Below are 22,191 nucleotides of genomic sequence, written 5' to 3'. Positions count from 1 at the left end.
CACTCCTTCTCGGTCACGGAATAATTCCTCTCCGAGGGCAGCAAGGAGCGGCTGGCAAAGGCCAGCGGTTGCAGCACGCCATCGAACTCCTGTAGGAGAACTACTCCTAAACCCAGATCGCTCGCGTCAATCTGGACTACGAACTGTCTGGTCAGGTCGGGTAGCCTGAGCTGCGCTGTCTCGGCAATGGCACTAGACAGGAGGCGAAAGGATCGCTCTTGCTCGGGCTCCCATCGCCACGCGGCAGTCTTTCCCAAGAGCTCGGTCAAGGGTGCCTGCACGCGGGCACAGGACGATAATAGTTGGCCATTCCCACACCACGGCGCAGGCCGCGTACGTCCTTGGGCGCGGGAAATTCGAGTATGGCTCGAAGTTTTTCCGCATCTGGCTCAATGGAGCCCCGGCCTCAGCGACTGCGCCCCTGCCTCAGTGGAGGCTTGGGCGGGCTGCACGAACGAGGGAGGCAAGTCTCCTAGTTCGATGAGCGGCGCGGTTTCCACAGGGAACCGGGCCAGCGCCTCGCCGTTCCCAGAGCAGAATTGACTGCTCGCGGTGCACGGCTGCTGCTGTTCGAAACTGCCGGTTGCGGCAGCGTGACACGAACTGCTTTCGCACTGGGCGGAAAGCGTGCACAGCTGAGGCATGCGACCAGCGGATGCACCGCAGGGTGCTTCCGATACAGCTCCAATGGGAGCCGCGTGGTCGACATTTTGGGTTGTGCGCCGTAAACCCCAATGGGGGCCGTGGCCAACCACGGTGTCTAGCTATTCGAAGGAACAGCAGCCAGCGGATCAAACGACGCTACAACTCCGTAGGGAGCCGACATGTAGCTGCCGAGTGCCCCGCTGGGGGTGGTAGACATGGTGCGCAAGCGTGATCGGCAAGACGACCTGCTCGGCTAATGTGCCATCAAAGGCGTAAGCGCCAATGACTTAGCACGTTGGGCGCCAGTTGTGGGTTCCTACGTGGACACAGGCCACCACCCACCGCGGGTTCGAGCTTCGCGCGAGCCAAGGGCCCCGATCAGCCGTCACCACACACACACTGGGACACCGTTGCAGCGCACTCAACCTCCGCTGGGAGGAGAGCGATTCGCCGCAAAGAAATAGGCCTCCAAGTTCACAAAGGAGACGTTTATTCACGTCGTCCTTCAGCAGGTACACAAACACTCAACAGTCACCCCGTCCCGGGGGCGCGCGAGGAGCAAGGCTTCGCTGCGCGCACGAAGCGACTCGAGTAATGCGCGCCGCTAGCACGCCGCTGCAGGAGAATGTCCCCGCGGCAGTGCTGTGATCTCTCTCTCGTGTCGACCGTTGGGCCGGTTGCGAGAGAGAGTGGGCAATCAACGCAAGGTACGCCTGTCGGAGGTCGCTGGACCCCGCTGGACAGGCTCGAGCCGCTGCAGGTCAGAGGACACGTGCGGGCGAGCTCGAGTAAGCACTGGTCCGAACGGCAAAGGCCGGCACGGACAAACAGTAACGTACGCACCTTACGCTGTCTCGGAGGGATCCCTCTCTCTGGGCCCCGCTCGGACGGTCGCGCGGTGCGCGGCCGCCCAGAGCGGGTCCCGGATTCCCGCCAAAAGGCGCCAATGGCAAAGGCCCTTGGGGAGCCGGGGCGGAGCTGTGGCTAAATGACAGTGATTAGTCACCCAGCCGCCTCTCCACCGCCTGAGGCGGGAGCAAGGGAAAGAGGAGAAACAACGCGGGAGGCCAGCAAGCCGCGCAAAGGCGACGGCGGAAAGCCAGGATTCCCACAACCTTCAGGTTAGATAGGGCTCTCTCTTAGCAGCCAGGCCATGCAAAGGCTTCAACACTTCCCAAAGCCCGAACTGCAATCTTCATATGTGGAGAGAAATGTCTGCTAGCGTTTTGATAAATAAATGCAGGTTATATTCTCACCACAAGAGACTTAGTAGTTCGTAGTTCATGTGATACTGGTTCTCTCTGTTTTTTTTATGAGTGCTCCTTTTATCATGCAGACTGCACAGCACTGGAAGTGCCCCCTGGCACCATCCAAGCTGTTTCAGCATCTTGAGGTGAGATAATGCTATTGGTCGACACCTTGCACGTCGCATGCAGGTCTCGTCACTTTCGGAAGCCTGCGCTGCGGTTGCCGTGAGTGAAGACAAATTTTTGCTAGTGTTGAAATGCTTAGAAAATGATGAAAGCAGCAGGCATTGCATGTACCATCAATGTAGCTTTTTATTGTTCAACTGACGCTCGCTGTCTGTTTTTTTTCCTTAAGTATGTTTCTTTGTAATGGAAACTACTCAATGTGCTGTGTGCCATGAGATACATCTGTTTCCTCCAGCACTGCCTCGGCTCGGCACTATGAGGCGAGTGTGAATGTATTTGTCCAAGTGAAGGATCGACATCTCATCTAGTTGGTAATGGATCACAAAAAACTTCAGCGCACTCACGACGAAATATAAGCTAGATAAGACAACACCAGCGCTTCAAGCGTTTGTGTTGTCCTGTCCACCTTGTCGTTTCGCCGTGAGTGCGCTAAACTTTGTCGTAATGTATTTGGATTTGAATGTATTTACAACAGGCCATATGCAGATTCAGTTTATTGCATAATGGAAAAGATGAATTGTACTGATTATGGCATGGATGGGCGCCCCATTCTGCAACTACTGAATCTATTCCTTGTGTGAAGCGAAATTTATCATCAAGGAAAACAATTAAGTCTTCCTAATGATGTATTCTCCTTGAAGGGCAGTCAAAACAAAAACTTTCAGAGATTGGTGTTCCAGGGAGAGGCTTGCTTTCAGCACCGCGTCGTAAGTTGCCAAACGAGAGATCAGTCTTCTTCGTAAAAATCAGTATTAATGCAAGCAGTGAGCTCATTATTTTTTTTCCTGTCCATAGGATACAAAATGTCTGCAAAACCTCAGAGAGAGATAGTGCTGGAGCGACGCCTCAACAAAGAGTACAAGCGACGGCGTCAGGCAAAAAGAGAGAGAGACCGACTGCGTGAATCTGTGTCAAGAGTCCTTTCTACCGACCGAATTCGTGTGCTGGAGAAGAGTACAATACAGGGCAGCTCGTGTTCACCAGAGATGGTGCAGAAAGGTCTGCAATTAAAAGTTGCATGTGGCAGCAAAGGCTACGACTTCGTGAAAGAAAATGATGTGCCTCTACTGGCGAAAAGGGCGCTCCAACAGCAAACAGAGCACATCAAATTCAGCCCCGGTAAACATAACAGATAAGCTGAAGAGAGCATTGTTATGTTGCTTAGCATTGATGTAACATGTACGTTTTTAAAGAAGTCTTGGATGTGGTTTTTGCGGCACTAAGACAGAGGTCGTCATCAATGCAACCAGAAGAGCGCCATGCCTCCTTGCTTATGAACGAAATGCAGCTAAATCCAGGCCTGGACTTCGATGCTTCAACTGGAAGCATTATTGGTAGGTAAAACTGTCCGCTAGTACTGTTACGCGACGTTTGAACAGAAATAAGCAGACCCTGCCACAGAGGATACTCCTTGTACATAGAAATTAGTAAGCTAGCAAGCCATTAATCTGTCATAACTATGGGCAGGATCTTTATGCACTAAAGCTCATTTTAGACGGCAGAAGATTTGTTTGGAGTAGAAGATTATGCTTGATAGGGACTAGAATAAACACGGTAAACTTCGCAACCCACATTCAGTTTACACAGCACTTACACGGGTTTGGGTTATGCTCTTGGTAAGAAAATGAAGAGAAGGCTTGCTTGTGAGGTTTAAAAGGCAGCAGTGTATTATGCAGTTTTCTGTAAAAACTTTTACAATGTTTGGCTTGGGGCAATAACGGCTGCTGTGTGGTCTGTAAGTGTGTTTATTGTTTTTTCATACGAATACTCTGGCCCAGTGAGCAGGTAAGGTGCATTCAAAAGCTGCACTTTGGGGTCTACTACGACACATCGAGGGGGTAACTCATAGAAGTGCTAAATCCATACAAGAAAACTTCTAAGCCTAAATATATGCCCACCGCAAATAAAAAACAGGGAAAAACAGCTAAGGCAAAACAAATTGATGGTATGTGTCTACAGATCTGTATAAATCTTGTCAAAGGAGCAGCTGGTGGCATTCATCTCGCAGCTTTCAGCCTGTGTGTTGTTCTCACTGCGAATGGCCCTGTAAACAGGAAATGAATGCTTAACCCGAACAGACATCTTTGGAGCAAACGTATTCTGGTACGTTAGGTGGCCTCACACCGTCTGTATTCTTTGAGGTATCACTGGTGGAACACCCATCACCTAGGAAGTCCATGATATGACCTCTTAAAAACTGCTAATCATGAGTGGCAGTGACAGGGGTGAAGGCTGTGTGAGTCCATAGTATTCTCCATGGAGAATGGCAGCTTCCAACTAATGCGTGCTCGTGACGAATACGCGTCTTAGTGAAGTCTTCACACAGGTGCATCATTGAGGAATCCATCAATTTTTGTTCGGCGTCACTAACACCACAACCACTTTGTGTATTGCTTTGCGATGAAAGTGTCCTCAGTGCAGTAGCCTATTGAAATGTGGACTTCGCATTTCAGGGCATCCCACAATTAGGCCTTCCAATCCTTCTGTGAAGGATGAGCTGGCAGCACATGCTCTCGGGTTTATGCTGGCTGGGCTGACCACGCGATGGAAGCAGGCAGTTGCCTACCATTTTACATGTGAGCATGTTATTTGCTTTAGTGTTTTTATTATAGCTTTTTGTTGATAGTGCATTAATTTAAATCTATTTTTCAGCATAGATGCCATGAAAGCTAGAAATAAGCCTTAACACTAATGTTGTGGGCTAAATGTGGAACAGAAAACATTAGTTATAAGATTGCATTTTGGTTCAACTTATCCTTGTCGTTGTGTTTTGTGAGTTACAATGTCTGCCTTTTCTTTAACAGCTTCTTCTTTTGACGCACATCAAGTAAAAGAGTGCATTTTTGAAGCCATAAAGAAAGCAGATGCTGCAGGCATCACGGTCAACACTCTGGTCACTGACATAGGCCCAGGAAACATGGCGATTTGGAGGCTCTGTGGCATTCACGCTACTAAATATGGCAAGCCCCAGACGTCCGGTCCCCACCCCTGTGGCAGTGGGCGACAGCTGCACTTTTAGGAGATCCGCCTCACCTGCTCAAGAAGTGACTGTGGCTAAGCAGAGACTACCCAGCGACAAGGTCAGTCAGCAAAGTGCATGTTAGATGTTTAACGGAAAGCATGCCACTGTGAAGGATTGTCGCGGCTTCAGACTACTGCAACATGCTTGCGTGCTTCTGTGTATAGGTACCTTGTGCAGGTCATTAAATGTTTACTGAGCTACAAACTTTTTTTTTCCTTTCTTGCAGCTCTCTTAAACATATACGGCTGGCCTGTGCTATAGACGATAAGCACAGACTAAAATTAATGCCACATCTAAAGGCACGTGATCTGGACCCGAACCATTTCGAGAATATGAATGTTGCCTCTGCCCATGCACTGTTGCATCATAGCACTGCTGCAGCCTTAAGGTATTTGGTGTCCAAAGCGCTGCTGCCAAATTCGGCTCTCACTACAGGATTTTTCACCGATAAAAAGTGTTCTTCTGGTTCACGATTCTGACATCGCGGACTAGAAACACCGCTCTGAGTGACCTTTGTCCCCAAAAACAGATGACGCCAAGCAGTTCCTACTGGATTTCATTGCTTTGTTCTCGGGACTTACGGTTGTAAACAATGTTGGCAAAGCAGCCTGGAAACCAGTGCGAACTGGTGCTGTTTTGTCTACAGTTTCAGAATTAGCTTTGAGGCAGTGCTACATAGCCGAGTTAGGTTTTAAGTTTTTGATGTTGAGCCCATTAAGCCAAGGTGCTCTAGAGAATTTGTTCAGCTCTATCCGATTTAAGACACCTGTGCCCCGTGCCAGCGAGTTTAATTCAATATTTAGGGTTATTGTGCTGGCTCAGTCCTCCCTCACCGGTAAGTAAGGCTCATACAGTACTGATGACTACCAGGATCTCTTATTTCTGAGAGATAAAGATCTCAATGCTGAGCTCAAAGAATATGCCGTGATACACAAGCACAAGTTGTGCCGAGCGTGTCACTTGAGCATTATTGATGCAACAAGGGCAATTCCAGAGCTGTTAGCTTTGAAATGTTATGCCCAACATGGCCGAAGTCCTCTGAAAATGCCATCTCAGCCTCTAGTGAGGTTATTGCAAGCTGGTGAGATATTCTTTAGAGCCAATGAAGCCAATCTGCTCAACTCACGGTGCAATATCCAAAGCCTCAAGGAAGCTGTTTCGGGAAGAGCTGACCTTCTCCAAGAATTTCCTACATGCCACAGTATTGCGGAAAAAGCTTTGTCACATTTTTTCTTTGCCGACTAAGGTTCGCTTTAAAACGAAGAAATACGCACCTCTTGTACACACTGCGACAGTCTGGAAAGTGTGGCTCAAAGAGCATTGGCATGCGTGTACTGAGTCAAAATGTTGCCTATAGTTTAACAATGCTGAGGTACTTGACGCATTTTAGGTCAAGGTTTCAGAGACAAGATTCACAATGCTTCAGAAAACTCTTCCAGTTTCTGAAACGGTCATGATCATTTTTGCATTATTTAGCTGTCATGAGCAGAAAATATTTGAAGCACACTTAAAGGGACGCTTCAACCTTACATATATAATATTTGATGTTGATGATGGATTTTTATGGCGCAAGGGCAACTGTGGCCAAAGAGCGCCATGGCACAAGGCACTTTTGTCTTCACAAGGTGGGGTCAAAGACCAATTTCCCAGGCATTTCACCCTAAAGAAGCCGAGCACCAGGCGAGGGGAAGCTTGTGCCCATTGTATCACCGGTGGGTACCCGGTGGCACTGGGCATCGAGCCCCTTATCCCCCGCATGCGAGGCGGATGCTCAAACGACTAGGCCGTTGCTGCGGTTCACATGTAAACCTTGGTTTTCCATGTGTTCGCCGGAGCGTTATTTCTGCTTTGCACTTTGCACTTTAGAGGTATAGTTCATTCCAGTTCTAATACATTTGTGATGTGATCAAAATTGCCAATGACTGTGTCTTACGTACCCTTTATAGCATATATACCTCGTTGCGGCTGATATCCAATATTTTGTTGCTGTCTACATGCTGCTCCGCCCTTCACTGTTGCCTCAGTTGCTTCTATGATCTACTTTCTGATGTCATTTGCCTTGTATTTGTTTATCAGCTTTGTTATTTCATAGAGCTGTGCTTCATCTGTTGGATTGGAAACCTTCATATTCTGATTGCGCTAGATCAACATCATCATCACCATCATCATGATCAGCCTGACTACGCCTACTGCAGGGCAAAGGCCTCTCCCATGTCTCTCCAATTAAATCTGTCCTTCTCCAGATGCGGCCACCGTATCTTAATCAAATTTCTTAATCTCATCCACCCACCTAAGTTTCTGCCGCCCCTTGCTACGTTTGCCTTCTGTTGGAATCCACTCCGTTACCCTTAAGGACCAGCGGTGATCTTGCCTTCGCATTACATGCCCTGCCCAAGCCCACTTCTTCATATTGATTTCGACTAGGCTTTCATTAAACAGCGTTTGTTCTCTCACCCACTCCGCCCGCTTCTGAGCTCTTAACGTTAACCTAACTTAAGCGGAACTCTCTTTGTTAGCCTCCACGTTTATGCCCCATATGTGAGCATTGGTAAGATACAGCTGTTGTATACTTTTCTCTTGAGAGATATTGGTAAACTGCTATTCATGATCTGAGAGAAGCTACCATATGCGCTCCACCCCATTCTTATTCTTCAAGTTATTTCCCTCTCATGATCCGGATCAGCTGTGACTACGTGCCCTAATTCTCTTTTATTGTCTTACTACTTTCAGCACCTCGCCACCAATTGCAAACTGCTGCTCTCTTTCTAGACTGCTGCGCTAGGTAAGGTCTCTCATCTCTTGTGAGAGTTTACTGAAAGTCCTTCTAAGGTTCTTCGCCCTGTGCTTCTAATGCGGATTGTCTAATTCTGGTGAAGACCTCGTTCTTTGTCTCTATGTTATCTTCATTGCTTACATATAGCTCAGCAGACTTGTTACTAAATAACTGTCTGAACTCCTGCTCTTTCTTGCTATGGCTCGGTTGTAAGTAACATGTTGATGGACTGCACTCTGTCCTTTCACGTACCGTGCTGCGTGCAGTGAAGGCTTACAAACTGATCGGGGTTTGTGACAGCTTATAGTGACCATTTCGGCTTTCATCACGGCTAAAATGGAACATCTCATTGTAGCACTTGCCTCAGCTGTGGTGTGCCACAAAAGATGTTCCCCATCACAGTGGAACGCTAGCAGCCACCTCAAGGCATTGATACGCTAAATTGCTCCCAACCCCCTTACACGCAGTAGGAGGCGGCCCTCTGCAGCACATAGCCCGAGGGCTGGTGTGAGCGGCGGCTGTTGCCATAAAGGGACTAGACTAAGGGCTCCTACCTGAAAACACAAAACGAAAAAAGTTTTCTCTTTCTCTTTGTACCTTTAAGTGCCTTTCTATAGATGAATAAGCGCACTATTTACTGACTAAAAATTCAGTCTCTAGTACTTTACGTGTTTTTCTAGCATGCAACACCTTACAGCAGGAACTGTTGTTCTTTGTACCCTTATTGAAGGGTCTGTAGGTAAGAATACTTGAACAGACATAAATTTTCACTCAACTGCCCATTACATCAAATATGGTTTAGGTGGAATTGCTTGACTCACAGCAAGGTGCTTTTGTTGGCTGTGTCTCCACGGATGGAAGCTCCCTGAATGGAGTGGAAGTCTTCTGAATGTTCGAAGAAGAGTGTGAGCTGTTAATTTTATGCAAATGTCACTGTAATTGCCAGTTTTTTGCATGGAATGCACCACATTGCCTTTGCACAGACTTTTATAGAAAAGAAAGTTGATATTATTTTCCTAATAATGCACCACTTGGGATGTCGACAAATTGCAGATCTCCACTAGGTAAGGATATTTAAACCAGTATTGCTTTGTGAAGCATACACTAGAGTAGGTAAATGTGCCATGATGTAAAATATAATATTTTTACTGTATTTTGCTTTATTGCATAGTGCGGCTCTAACTCCTTTTTGAGAAATGAACCGTGGATTGCTACACTCTCGAAGGTTACATTTCGAATCAACAAAGTTGAAAGGCACCCAAAGAAATAAAATTCTTGAAAGTGTGGCTGTGATACCCGTTACTGCTGGCAGGTCGATGCAAGGTACTTCTCTGCAGGAAATCTGAAGGTGTACCCGAGTTTACATACCATTGCAGTTGGTCTTTGATTCATAAGTGATATGATCTCGAAAAACCTGGATGTTGAGAGCTGGTGCACATAATTAGGTGTAGACGTCATGTTTAGTACAGTTTTCTATGTAAAAGAGAGCGTTAACTAGGTACAGCTCACTAGATTAAATATCTAGTTATGTTGCGCTGTGAGCATGTTTTGTCAACGTACCCGCACTTTACTGACATTTTTTTTCTTAATGTTGCATTAAGATTTCTTTACCAAAAACAGGTTGGACTTTAGGCTCTGCACTTCATCGTTTACACTGCTTAAGCTCCGAAATTGAGCTCTGCGCTGCTCTGCGTATTTATCTAGAGTTACTGTATATGCTACCAAATTTATCCTTGTTGGCAAAAAAGTGGAAAAGGAAACAATTTTTAAGCGATTGAAAACATGTTTAGGCATCCAATTGTTTACTTCAGATGCTAACATTCATCCAGTTAAAGTAAACTGTATTCTGGAGTTTATACTGTATATTTATAGTTCGGGATCGTAACTTTTCGTAGGAGTTTCAGATTAAATAAAGGGTACTATAAACAGGCTTCTTTAACGCATGTCCGGCATGCTGCAGTTGTACGGAGTGTCTAAAATACATAGTCTGCCCTTTAGTTATCACGCAAAAAGTTCGGGGAAAGATCTCTGTGTGAATCGCCTGCTACTGCAGCTCACGCCGCGCTCTAGAAAGAGCAGCGCTTCTTCTAACAGGTTCTTTAACGCAGATCCGGCGATTAAACGTTGCCGCAAAGATGAATGAATGCTGAATTTGTCCGGCGTATCTAAAATACTGAGTCTGCCCTTTAGTTGTCACGTAAAATATTCGGGGAAGGAGGCTGTGTGAATCGCCTGCTACTGCACCTTACGCCGCGCGCTAGAAAGAGCAGCGCTTCTTCTTTTTACTATAATTCTTAATTGTTTTACGCAGTCAGCGGTTTCGATGCTCTTTGTTTCGATTAAGCGAAAAAGTGACTTACAAACTTTGGAAAAGCGCCCACGGTCGATCGGTGATGCGCTACGCATGTCTCCTGCGGAAACGGAGTGCGGCTTCGCCGCATAACTCCGGTTTTTTGACAGGCAAGATGGCGGACCTACGCGCAACTCTGCTACCTTTGATAGCATATACAGTAACTCTAGTCGTGAGCGATTTAAAAACTTGAAGGTTGTAGACAGCAATACAACCCCGAGTCCTTTAAGAATCTTAGGAGCGCTTTCACCAATTTCCTTTGTTAGCAAGGTTGTGTCCAAGGCCCCAGAACCTTGGACTCTATTAGAGGATGCGAGTCCAAGCGGTAGAGAGTAGTATTCAGGAAGCCGCGCTATCGGTCAAAACCAGGGCAGTCACAGAGGAGGTGCCTTATCGTTTCATCGCAACCGCACTGCTCACACGCTGGAGAGTCTGCCATTCTGATGAGCTTAGAATAGGCGTTTGTGAACGCCACTCCCTGCCACAGGCGGCCAACAGCATAGTATCACCGCGGGGGAGACCGAACGGTATATGAAGTTGAAGCAAAAGGTCGAAGTGGTGCGAGCGGGGTGGCCAACCTCCAGTGGTAGACCACGACTGCAGATAGCGCGCGATGCCAGCACCACCTAGATTCACTGGCGCCTCCTAAGCGCCAGTGAATCGTCGTCGCTCGTCTCGTTCGGCGCCATTGCGCCCGAACGAGACGAGCGAGAGGCGCTTAGGAGGCGCCAGAGTCGCAGTCGCAGTTAAGAGAGGAGCAAGTGCACTTCCGCTACTTTTCCTCTTCGCTTGGCGCGCACGTAGCCACATCTGGCGCCGCTCACTCAGACCACCTCCTCGAAGAGTACAACAGTGCCCCAACAGATAGCGTGCGATGGCAGCGCGCGCATCTTAGGTTCACTGGCGCCTCCTAAGCGCCTATCGCTCGTCTCGTTCGGGCGCAGTGTGACTGTGTGGGGATTCCTCGAACGCCCCCAGCGCCCAAACGACACGAGCGAGAGGCTCTTAGGAGGCGCCAGACTCCCCGCACGACCCCGCTGCGCCCGAACGAGACGAGCGAGAGGCGCATAGGAGGCGCCGGAGTCCCCGCACGGCCCCCATGCGCCCGAACAAGACGAGCGAGAGGCTCTTAGGAGGCGCCAGAGTCCCCGCACGGCCCCGCTGCGCCCGAACGAGACGAGCGAGAGGCGCTCAGGAGGCGCCAGAGTCCCTGCAAGGCCCCGCTGCGCCCGAACAAGACAAGCGAGAGGCTCTTAGGAGGCGCCAGAGTCCCCGCACGGGCCCGCTGCGCCCGGACGAGACGAGCGAGAGGCGCTTAGGAGGCGCCGGAGTCCCAGCAAGGCCCCGCTGCGCCCCAACAAAACGAGCGACAAGCTCTTAGGAGGCGCCAGAGTCCCCGCACGGCCCCGCTGCGACCGAACAAGACGAGTGAGAGGCGCTTAGTAGGCGCCGGAGTCCCCGCACGACCCCGCTGCGCCCGAACGAGACGAACGAGCGGCTCTTAAGAGGCGCCGGAGTCCCCGAACGGCCCCGCTGCGCCCGAACGAGACGAGCGAGAGGCGCTTAGGAGGGGCCGGAGTCCCCGCACGGCCCCGCTGCGCCCGAACGAGACGAGCGAGATGCGCTTAGGAGGCGCTGGAGTCCCCGCAAGGCCCGCTGCGCCCGAACGAGACGAGCGAGATGCGCTTAGGAGGCGCTGGAGTCCCCGCAAGGCCCGCTGCGCCCGAACGAGACGAGCGAGAGGCTCTTAGGAGGCGCCGGGGACCCCGCACGGCCCCGCTGCGCCCGAACGAGACGAGCGAGCGGCTCTTAGGAGGCGCCGGAGTCCCCGCACGGCCCCGCTGCGCCCGAACGAGACGATCGAGAGGCACTTAGGAGGCGCCGGAGTCACCGCAAGGCCCCGCTGCGCCCGAACGAGACGAGCGAGAGGCGCTTAGGAGGCGCCGGAGTCCCCGCACGTCTCCGCTGCGGCCGAACGAGACGAGCGAGAGGCGCTTAGGAGGCACCGGAGTCCCCGCAAGGCCCCGCTGGGCCCGAACGAGACGAGCGAGAGGCTCTTAGGAAGCGCCGGATTCCCCGCAAGGCCCCGCTGCGCCCGAACGAGACGAGCGAGAGGCGCTTAGGAGGCGCCGGAGTCCCCGCAAGGCCCCGCTGCGCCCGAACGAGACGAGCGAGAGGCGCTTAGGAGGCGCCGGAGTGCCCGCAAGGCCCCTTTGCGCCCGAACGAGACGAGCGAGAGGTGCTTAGGAGGCGCCGGAGTGCCCGCAAGGCCCCGCTGCGCCCGAACGAGAGGAGCGAGAGGCGCCAGACTCCCCGCACGGCCCCGCTGCGCCCGAACAAGACGAGCGAGAGGCGCTTAGGAGGCGCCGGAGTCCCAGCACGACCCCGCTGCGCCCGAACGAGACGAGCGAGAGGTTCTTAGGAGGCGCCGGAGTCCCCGAACGGCCCCGCTGCGCCCGAACGAGACGAGCGAGAGGCGCTTAGGAGGCGCCGGAGTCCCCGCACGGCCCCGCTGCGCCCGAACGAGACGAGCGAGAGGGGCTTAGGAGACGCCGGAGTCCCTGCAAGGCCCCGCTGCGCCCGAACAAGACGAGCGAGAGGCTCTTAGGAGGCGCCAGAGTACCCGCACGGGCCCGCTGCGCCCGAACGAGACGAGCGAGAGGCGCTTAGGAGGCGCCAGAGTCGCAGTCGCAGTTAAGAGAGGAGCAAGTGCACTTCCGCTACTTTTCCTCTTCGCTTGGCGCGCACGTAGCCACATCTGGCGCCGCTCACTCAGACCACCTCCTCGCAGAGTACAACAGTGCCCCAACAGATAGCGTGCGATGGCAGCGCATGCGCATCTTAGGTTCACTGGCGCCTCCTAAGCGCCTATCGCTCGTCTCGTTCGGGCGCAGTGTGACTGTGTGGGGATTCCTCGAACGCCCCCCAGCGCCCAAACGACACGAGCGAGAGGCTCTTAGGAGGCGCCAGAGTCCACGCACGACCCCGCTGCGCCCGAACGAGACGAGCGAGAGGCGCATAGGAGGCGCCGGAGTCCCCGCACGGCCCCGATGCGCCCGAACAAGACGAGCGAGAGGCTCTTAGGAGGCGCCAGAGTCTCCGCACGGCCCCGCTGCGCCAGAACGAGACGAGCGAGAGGCGCTTAGGAGGCGCCAGAGTCCCTGCAAGGCCCCGCTGCGCCCGAACAAGACGAGCGAGAGGCTCTTAGGAGGCGCCAGAGTCCCGCACGGGCCCGCTGCGCCCGAACGAGACGAGCGAGAGGCGCTTAGGAGGCGCCGGAGTCCCCGCAAGGCCCCGCTGCGCCCCAACAAAATGAGCGAGAAGCTCTTAGGAGGCGCCAGAGTCCCCGCACGGCCCCGCTGCGACCGAACAAGACGAGTGAGAGGCGCTTAGTAGGCGCCGGAGTCCCCGCACGACCCCGCTGCGCCCGAACGAGACGAACGAGAGGCTCTTAGGAGGCGCCGGAGTCCCCGAACGGCCCCGCTGCGCCCGAACGAGACGAGCGAGAGGCGCTTAGGAGGCGCCGGAGTCCCCTCACGGCCCCGCTGCGCCCGAACGACACGAGCGAGAGGCGCTTAGGAGGGGCCGGAGTCCCCGCACGGCCCCGCTGCGCCCGAACGAGACGAGCGAGATGCGCTTAGGAGGCGCTGGAGTCCCCGCAAGGCCCTCTGCGCCCGAACGAGACGAGCGAGAGGCTCTTAGGAGGCGCCGGAGACCCCGCACGGCCCCGCTGCGCCCGAAGGAGACGAGCGAGCGGCTCTTAGGAGGCGCCGGAGTCCCCGCACGGCCCCGCTGCGCCCGAACGAGACAAGCGAGAGGCGCTTAGGAGGCGCCGGAGTGCCCGCACGGCCCCGCTGCGCCCGAACGAGACGAGCGAGAGGCGCTTAGAAGGCGCCGGAGTCCTCGCACGGCCCCGCTGCGCCCGAACGAGACGAGCGAGAGGCTCTTAGGTGACGCCAGAGTCCTCGCACGGCCCCTCAGCGCCCGAACGAGACGAGCGAGAGGCTCTTATGAGGCGCCGGAGTCCCCGCACTGCCCCGCTGCGCCCGAACGAGACGAGCGCGAGGCTCTTAGGAGGCGCCGGAGTCCCCGCACGGCCCCGCTGCGGCCGACCGAGACGAGCGAGAGGCTCTTAGGAGGCGCCGGAGTCCCCGCACGGCCTCGCTGCGCCCGAACGAGACGAGCGAGAGGCTCTTAGGAGGCGCCGGAGTCCCCGCACGGCCCCGCTGCGCTCGAACGAGACGAGCGAGATGCTCTTAGGAGGCGCCGAAGTCCCCGCAAGGCCCCGCTGCGCCCGAACGAGACGAGCGAGAGGTGCTTAGGAGGCGCCGGAGTCCCCGCACGGCCCCGCTGCGCCCGAACGAGACGAGCGAGAGGCTCTTAGGAGGCGCCGGAGTCCCCGCACGGCTCGCTGCGCCCGAACGAGGCGAGCGAGAGGCTCTTAGGAGGCGCCGGAGTCACCGCAAGGCCCCGTTGCGCCCGAACGAGAGGAGCGAGAGGCTCTTAGGGGGCGCCGGAGTCCCCGCACGGCCCCGCTGCGCTCGAACGAGACGAGCGAGATGCTCTTAGGAGGCGCCGGAGTCCCCGCAAGGCCCCGCTGCGCCCGAACGAGACGAGCGAGAGGCTCTTAGGAGGCGCCGGAGTGCCCGCATTGCCCTGCTGCGCCCGAACGAGACGAGCGAGAGGCGCTTAGGAGGCCCCGGAGTGCCCGCAAGGCCCCGCTGCGCCCGAACGAGACGAGCGAGAGGCGCTTAGGAGGCGCCGGAGTGCCCGCAAGGCCCCGCTGCGCCCGATCGAGACGAGTGAGAGGCTCTTAGGAGGCGCCGGAGTCCCCGCACGGCCTCGCTGCGCCCGAACGAGACGAGCGAGAGGCTCTTAGGAGGCGCCGGAGTCCCCGCAAGGCCCCGTTGCGCCCGAACGAGAGGAGGGAGAGGCTCTTAGGAGGCGCCGGAGTCCCCGCACGGCCCCGCTGCGCTCGAACGAGACGAGCGAGATGTTCCTAGGAGGCGCCGAAGTCCCCGCAAGGCCCCGCTGCGCCCGAACGAGACGAGCGAGAGGTGCTTAGGAGGCGCCGGAGTCCCCGCACGGCCCCGCTGCGCCCGAACGAGACGAGCGAGAGGCTCTTAGAAGGCGCCGGAGTCCCCGCACGGCCCCGCTGCGCCCGAACGAGACGAGCGAGAAGCTCTTAGGAGGCGCCGGAGTCCCCGCACGGCCCCGCTGCACCCGACCGAGACGAGCGAGATGCTCTTAGGAGGCGCCGGAGTGCCCAAAAGGCCCCGCTGCGCCCGCACGAGACGAGCGAGAGGCGCTTAGGAGGCGCCGGAGTGCCCGCAAGGCCCCGCTGCGCCCGAACGAGATGAGCGAGAGGCTCTTAGGAGGCGCCGGATTCCCCGCACGGCCCCGCTGCGCCCGAACTAGACGAGCGAGAGGCTCTTAGGAGGAGCCGGAGTCCCCGCAAGGCCCCGTTGCGCCCGAACGAGAGGAGCGAGAGGCTCTTAGGAGGCGCCGGAGTCCCCGCACGGCCCCGCTGCGCCCGAACGAGACGAGCGAGATGCTCTTAGGAGGCGTCGAAGTCCCCGCAAGGCCCCGCTGCGCCCGAACGAGACGAGCGAGAGGCGCTTAGGAGGCGCCGGAGTCCCCGCACGGCCCCGCTGCGCCCGAACGAGACGAGCGAGAGGCTCTTAGGTGACGCCAGAGTCACCGCACGGCCGCGCTGCGCCCGAACCAGTCGAGCGAGAGGCGCCAGAGCAACACCACCTAGACAAGTTCAGGCCTTAGCGATCCCGTCGTGACGTCATGCGTCGAGGCCTGCGGGCGCTGCGGAAGCAGATAAGCGCGCGCAAGAATTGGGGGAGCTCATCGCTTGGCGTACAATAATGTGTTTTAACAAATTGTTCCCAACAAAACGTGTTACGGAACGCAAGTTCGTTTATTTGCTTTTTAGGGTTTCAGCTTTTCTTTTTTTAGATTTGTTGTCGTCATCAACGGTTCTGTCATTCATCCGGCTGCAAAAGTTTTTGAGAAGGATGTCAGTGCTGCACCAAAGAATGTGTTTAAGCACAAATTCGCACGTGTGTCCATCGTCACAGGCATCAAATTCACACGAGTCGTCATTTGTCAGCAAATCCATTGTCAGCTCCGTGACGAGCTTAGGCTGGTCTGGCGCTCTTAAAAACTCCGCGTCCTTTGCAAGCTGTTGAACTACGACGTAATTGTGTGCGACGGCATTCACTGCAAACATTGCCGGGAAAACAAGTCCTCCGCGATCCAGCTGCTTAACAAGATCGTAGTTTTCCTCGTTGGGCGAAACTGTGATGGTCTTGCTCACTGTTAGCGCTGATCTGCATTTTGTGCAGTTTAGCTTCTTCAGAGCTGTATGCACGGCGTATCCTGCAACGTACACAAGAACGGGGATGATGTCTGTTATCTTTGATAAAGCCGCTGCAGTCACAACGACGTTGAACGAAGGGCGCAGCGTGTCCACAGATCCGTGCAGGTGTTCCCACTTCTCAGTTTTTTCGCTTGCACAGATTTCTTGAAGTTTAGGCAGCGTTTTTTGCAGTCGTAGTTTGTTTTGGCCTTCATAAATCTGTCTTAAGGAAATATGATATTGTGCTCCAGCCAGCTGCCTGTATTTGCCGAATCTTTCCTCTAAACTGTCCGTCTGCACCTTTCCCAGAAGAACGTTAGATAGATTAAGCTCTTCAAAGCAGTATCGGGCTACTTCGATGAGTGCGTGAGTTGTGTGGTGTAAAGCAGTATGCGTCTCTTTGGTCAAACAACCGCTGTCGAGGCGTTTGCTGTGCCACTCATCGAGCCAGTCCAACAGCTTGTACAAGAACTCCAGTTTAGGATCGTCCACAGAGGGGAACACCTGCTCTTGAAAATGGTCGCGGAGTCTCTTCCCTTTGTACGGAGTCTTTACATTCACGATTTTCCACCATTTAACTATGATCTCAATGAAGCTAGCAGTGTGCTCTGGGAAGTTCAGGTTGTGTGTTTTTCCAAGCGCACGAAGTGCGTGAGGTAAGCCATCGCTGAAAATCTGTAGAGCAAGCTTTACGTTTTGCCTTTCAAGATTGGATGGAAACAGCGCCTTCCTTGATAAACTATGACCGTATCTAAGAAGTTGGTCACACTCAAGGTTGTATGCGTTTCTGCTGGTGGCGAATGACGCAGTCAACATGCGCCGTGGTTGTGCTGTATCATCCTCGAATTCGGGGAAGTAGAAACACAGCTGGTCATTTTTCTGGTTTAGCCAGTTGTTCCGAATGCATTTTAGTATGTGCACTGGGTCGATCACAAAAAACAACGGTCTCGAGGAGTCACATGGATGGGGATAAACGATTCCGTTTGTTGGCGGAGATGCAAAGTAAGACATTGCCTTTCTGTTTATCGAGTTGTTGCCAGTGACTATGCAGGTAACTCTGTAACCTATTTTCTCCAGGCCAGTCACGACATCCATTATTGACTTGTGCAGAAACGCGGAATCAGCTTTGCGGGCAGGGATAATGTGTGCAACTTCCTTAAATGGACAAGTAAGGCTTTGCACCATGAAAACGAATGCACTATTGGCAACCTCTTCAGAATTGTGCGCAAGTCCAGCAATATTGCCACCCTTATAATCAAAATAACGCTTTATGTGAATTTCGTCAACCATAAGCGTCACATGCCGCTGTCTGTCATCGAGCTCGCAGATCCTTTTCGCCATGCAACTGAGAAAGGCTGCACCGTGATGCTCCCGTTGTGGATTTATTCCATACGATGAGCAAACTGATCTGATGGTCATTAGATGCGGCATTGTGATTGCTCCATAGCTTCGCATGTATTTATAAGCATGGGGTGATATCATGAAGAGAATGCAACAATACACCATGAAATCTATAGAATAGCGCCTTCGCTCCTTCTTTGCAGACAGAAGCTTCAACTGTTCGCAGAGGAATTGGACTGCATGATCATTATCCTCTGACTGCGCTGTAGATATCTGGCCAGGCAGGAAATTGATGGCATCAAAAACTCCTTCATTCGAGTCCCTACAGCTAGAAGAAACGCTGCTGTCCCAAACCTTGATGCTTTCAAGAAAGTCAGCGAAAGCCCTCTTACTTTTCGCCTGAGGAGGAACGAACAGGTTGGACCCTAGCCTTGGAACTGGCGTGTTTAGGAAATGTAACGTGATAGACAAATCAGCCTTCACGGAAACTGAGTACTTCACCCAAGGAGCATCATCTTCAACAATGTGCAGTAATATGAGGCGGCCACTGCTCAATATTGTATGCCAGAACTCAGACTGGCTTGTTCGCACGTGTTCGGCTAAGTCGTTTAGGCTCCGAACTGCATCTTTTTCCTCTTCGGCTCTAAAAGTCTCGAGGGAGTCTGCAAGAGCTTTTTCAGTCGCAGCTGCATCCAAACGAATTCTTGTAGACTCCGGATTCTCCCTTCTGCTGCAAACCTTCGATAAATAGCTCGGGCAGTTCGGGAATTTTGACGGAACAGTATCCGGTCGGAGACGCAAACGGAGCATGGGTGCAGTTATCGTACGGCCCGTAGTATCATCCACATGACAATCCTCTCGAATGATGTCACCTTCAGTGAAGTGCAATTCGCAAACCTGCATGTGAATAGAAAAAAAAAATGCCTAACATATTGCAGTGAAGCCTCCCTCAAAACTAAATATATAACTGCTGAAATTCCACTAACAACGCACGTGCACGTGTTTGCTTTGTATTTTTCAAGAAACAAAAATAACGATAGCAATCTTACCCTGCAATATGCCGAAGGAAGGAAGCCCTCTCGGGGAATAGCGCGCAGCCATGCTGTCTTCAGTTCTGCATCTTCAGGAAATTTGAACACATGGACTTTTGGTCCGGATTTGTAGTTGCCGCTACACCCAGGCACACAGCACTTGTTTGGCATATTCACAACTGTCCAAGCATAGCAGCGCACGTTTTCACCACTTGTAGGACACTAGCGTGAACACGAGCAGCACAGGGCCGAATAACTATTTCACAAAGCACCTCACAAGCGAGAAAATTACCGCAGAATGCAAGCAGTGCACGGTACTGCTCCTCCGGCCGGCAAGTCCGAGCATGCTCCGACAGTGACTAATCGTGGCGGCGGCGGCGGCGGTCAGCGCGTCGGCGGCTAGGCCTCTAGTCGTGACGTGGCACTGACGTCAGCCTGGAGAGCAGAGGCCTTCTTAGTCTAGGTGGTGATGGCCAGAGTCCCCGCACGGCCCCACTGCGCCCGAACGAGACGAGCGAGATGCTCTTAGATGACGCCAGCACGGCCCCGCTGCGCCCGAAAGAGACGAGTGAGAGGCTCTTAGGTGACGCCAGAGTCCCCGCACGGCCCCGCTGCGCCCGAAAGAGACGAGCGAGAGGCTCTTAGGAGGGACCAGAGTCCCCGCACGGCCCCACTGCGCCCGAACTAGACGAGGGAGAGGCGCTTTGGAGGTGCCAGAGTCCCTGCAAGGCCCCACTGCGCCCGAACCAGACGAGCGGGAGGCGCTCTGACAACAACCACTCACCACTTGTGTTAATAAAGTACACAACCCTCCTACACCTGCGCGTGGCAGCACTGGTGGCTCGGCTCGAGCCAGTCGGCAGGCCCGTGCGCTTTCCTTTTCTTCCTTCTCTCAGTCGCAACAACAAAGACACAGTCAGCCAGTCCGAGCCGCCGTTAAAGCTTCAGAGAAGCGCGCCCGCTCGACTCCCGGGACAACGCCTCTCACCCAGCCACGAACCAACGAGGCAGCGCGCGGCAGTCTGCGGGACGACACCGTCATGAACCTCTGGTCGTTGGACTGTCGCAGTGCCCGGCGAAAAAATTGTGTTTTGCATGTTTGGCTCTCTTGAGTTAGTGCAATTTAGGTGCAATCTTTCTTTTGTATTGTCTCTCTCTAGTTTTGCTCCGACCCATTCCCTGGCTTGCGACCGGCGAATTGCGGGCACCAAACGGTCAAAAACCTCTTGTCACTTGGTAGCTGGTCTCCGCTGAGCTTGCCACGTTGAGTCGAGGGCGTCTCCTTTGGGTCCGAGACCCCTACCCGTGCACTTTCTAAGGGTGTCTGGGAACGCGCGCTAAAAGTGCGAGAAGTGGGACGACCGAGTAGATGGGAGAAAAGTGCAAGGAGCGTTGGGGAGGAAAACGTGAGATCCTGGAGTTATCGCCAGGTCGTCTGTTGTTGTTTTGTCAGCGATATGCGTGGTGAGGGGTAAAATAGACGTTCTTCGTGGTAGTGTAGCGTTATGGCGTGATATGTGCTCAGCCGGTCTCTCGCAGACAGCGCTCGATGGCAGCGCATCCCGCTAGTCTCATTCTGGGGCAGTGGGGCCGTGCTGGGTCGCAGGAATCACACGGTGAGCGGCGAACAGCGCAGCGCACATCCAAGGCGCGTTCACCACAAAGCTTGCGGCTTGCTGCCCGTTCGTTTGGCGCGGAAGCCACGCTGGCATTCGTGGCATTGGGTTTGTCGAGCACGATGTGCCGACGAACACTGTCGTGCCATACCCTCAAGACGGAGCTTTAGGGTCCTCTCCAATTTTCTCTTCTCGCTTCAAGATTCGACAAGGAGGCTCTGCATTTTAGAAAAGACACACTAATGAAATATAAGTAATCACAATAAATGAAGCGGATAGCGCGATTTTGTATTTTATTCTAGCGTTAGTGGGAGGTTTGATTGATGAGGGTCCCATACAGCTGAAGCGAATTCTAATTTAGATCAGTCGACAGTTTGGTAAGCTAATAATTTGATGGAAGGGGTAGTAAAACGAAGATTGCGAAGTAGAAATGGAAGGGTCCGGTTATCGTCAAGTTGATGTTCGTGATATGTGAAGATCATGTTAGGGTATTGTCACCCACACTTCGCGCACTTTTACGTGGGAAGCTCCCAGACACCCTTAGAGCGTGTGGGGGTAGCGGTCTCGGACTCGAAGGAGATGCCCTCGACTCAGCGTGGCAAACTCAGCGGAGACCAGCCACCAAGTGACAAGAGGTTTTTGGGCGTTCGGTGCCCAGCTTTCGGTGGTCGCAAGCCAGAGAATTGGTCGAAGGCAAAGGTTTACAAAACAAAACAAGGTTTATGCAGCGATAAGACGATACAGAGGATTTCACAATCACTAGTACAGACACATACAAAGTGATTAATTGAACAATGCAACACGTGCAAAGTTAAACTCGAGAGAGAATACAATACAAAGGCAATATTGCACCTAAAGTGCACTAACACACGAGAGAGAGGTAAACAAACAAACACAATTTGTTCACCGGGCACTGCGGCAGTCCGACGACCAGTGTTCCACGACGATGCCGTCCCGCAGACTGGAGAACGTTGGCTCGTTAGTCCGATGCTGGCCGAGTGGTGTTTTCCCGGGAGTCGGACGGGCGCGCTTCGATGAAGCTTAAAGGCGGTCCGGGCTTACTTGACAGTTGTTGTTGTGACTGAGAGAAGGATGAAAAAAGAAATTGCACGGGCCTGCTACTGGCTCCAGCCGAGCCACCACCGCTGCCATCGTGCAGACAGAGGAGAGTTAAAAGATCAGAGGAAAGAGAAACAGGAAAGAAAATACGCGCGTCGCAGCAACAACTGCGTCCGCCGGAGCGGACGCTGCTCGAAAAACAGATAAGCGGCCGAAGCCGCGCTCGCCGAAGCGAGAACAGATACACTGACTTGACAGCGGTCAACGTCCTTCTTTTATAGGCTCGCTCTCCCGTCTGTTTGTTGTACGCGCCAAAGTAGGCGCGCACATACACGCAGTATCTCCCGTGTAGTTTCCCCTCCTTTCTCTCGCCGGCCGCGCGTCCTCATTGGTCAAAGTCGGCAGACGTTTCGAGAAGGTTCTGGCTAGTTCTGTCGTGGCGCCGTCGCCGACGGGCGAGGGGGACGTGACTTAGTGCACGCAAGGCTACGGCCTTTTCCCCCGGTCAGCAGAAGAACCGACTCGCATGTTCAAGAGAAATCTTCGGCGTG

At 53.6% G+C, this 22,191-nt stretch overlaps 3 protein-coding genes across 4 annotated transcripts in view; 1 reads left to right on the top strand and 2 right to left on the bottom strand.

The window, feature by feature from the left end:
• LOC149370302 (scoloptoxin SSD976-like) overlaps positions 1 to 21,609 on the bottom strand; it is a 65,902-nt gene extending 44,293 nt beyond the window's left edge. Inside the window, exon 1 of the mRNA XM_089561183.1 lies at positions 21,489 to 21,609. The gene's annotated coding sequence lies outside the window, so the exon portion shown is untranslated. The remainder of the gene's footprint in view (positions 1 to 21,488) is intronic.
• Positions 2,539 to 9,246, top strand: LOC149370304 (uncharacterized). 2 transcript variants are annotated; one of them, XR_016291151.1, is made up of 4 exons: positions 2,539 to 3,412; positions 4,532 to 4,654; positions 4,883 to 5,158; positions 7,831 to 9,246. XR_016291151.1 is itself a non-coding variant. In XM_089583034.1 (3 exons), the coding sequence occupies exons 1-3, from the start codon at positions 3,256 to 3,258 to the stop codon at positions 5,095 to 5,097; spliced, it is 495 nt and encodes a 164-aa protein (XP_089439160.1). In that variant the 5' UTR covers positions 2,539 to 3,255; the 3' UTR covers positions 5,098 to 5,271. The 2 variants fall into 2 exon arrangements, 1 of the variants encoding a protein (XP_089439160.1); XM_089583034.1 differs by lacking the exon at positions 7,831 to 9,246 and having other exon boundaries at positions 4,883 to 5,271.
• LOC149370303 (uncharacterized) lies at positions 15,992 to 19,239 on the bottom strand. The gene is made up of 2 exons (XM_089583017.1): positions 18,984 to 19,239; positions 15,992 to 18,831 (listed from the first exon to the last, which is right to left on the bottom strand). Exons 1-2 carry the CDS (start codon positions 19,134 to 19,136, stop codon positions 16,153 to 16,155), a joined length of 2,832 nt encoding a protein of 943 aa, XP_089439143.1. The 5' UTR covers positions 19,137 to 19,239; the 3' UTR covers positions 15,992 to 16,152.
• Positions 21,610 to 22,191: the final 582 nt, after the last annotated feature.

Source organism: Amblyomma mixtum, chromosome 1 (assembly GCF_055824585.1).
Source record: "Amblyomma mixtum isolate Tamu chromosome 1, ASM5582458v1, whole genome shotgun sequence".
Lineage (NCBI taxonomy): Eukaryota > Metazoa > Arthropoda > Arachnida > Ixodida > Ixodidae > Amblyomma > Amblyomma mixtum.
The sequence above is the reverse complement of the archived record's forward strand: the minus strand, read 5'-3'. Positions and strand labels throughout refer to the sequence as shown.

What these genes read in the sequence shown, in the direction of transcription:
- LOC149370304 (XM_089583034.1), top strand. Translation starts at nt 3,256, where the DNA reads ATGTACGTTTTTAAAGAAGTCTTGGATGTGGTTTTTGCGGCACTAAGA. An exon ending in TTCAACTGGAAGCATTATTG is followed by an intron (nt 3,413 to 4,531) that starts GTAGGTAAAACT and finishes TTCGCATTTCAG; the next exon opens with GGCATCCCACAATTAGGCCT. An exon ending in AGTTGCCTACCATTTTACAT is followed by an intron (nt 4,655 to 4,882) that starts GTGAGCATGTTA and finishes TTTCTTTAACAG; the next exon opens with CTTCTTCTTTTGACGCACAT.
- LOC149370303 (XM_089583017.1), bottom strand. Translation starts at nt 19,136, where the DNA reads ATGCCAAACAAGTGCTGTGTGCCTGGGTGTAGCGGCAACTACAAATCC. An exon ending in TTCCTTCGGCATATTGCAGG is followed by an intron (nt 18,832 to 18,983) that starts GTAAGATTGCTA and finishes ATTCACATGCAG; the next exon opens with GTTTGCGAATTGCACTTCAC.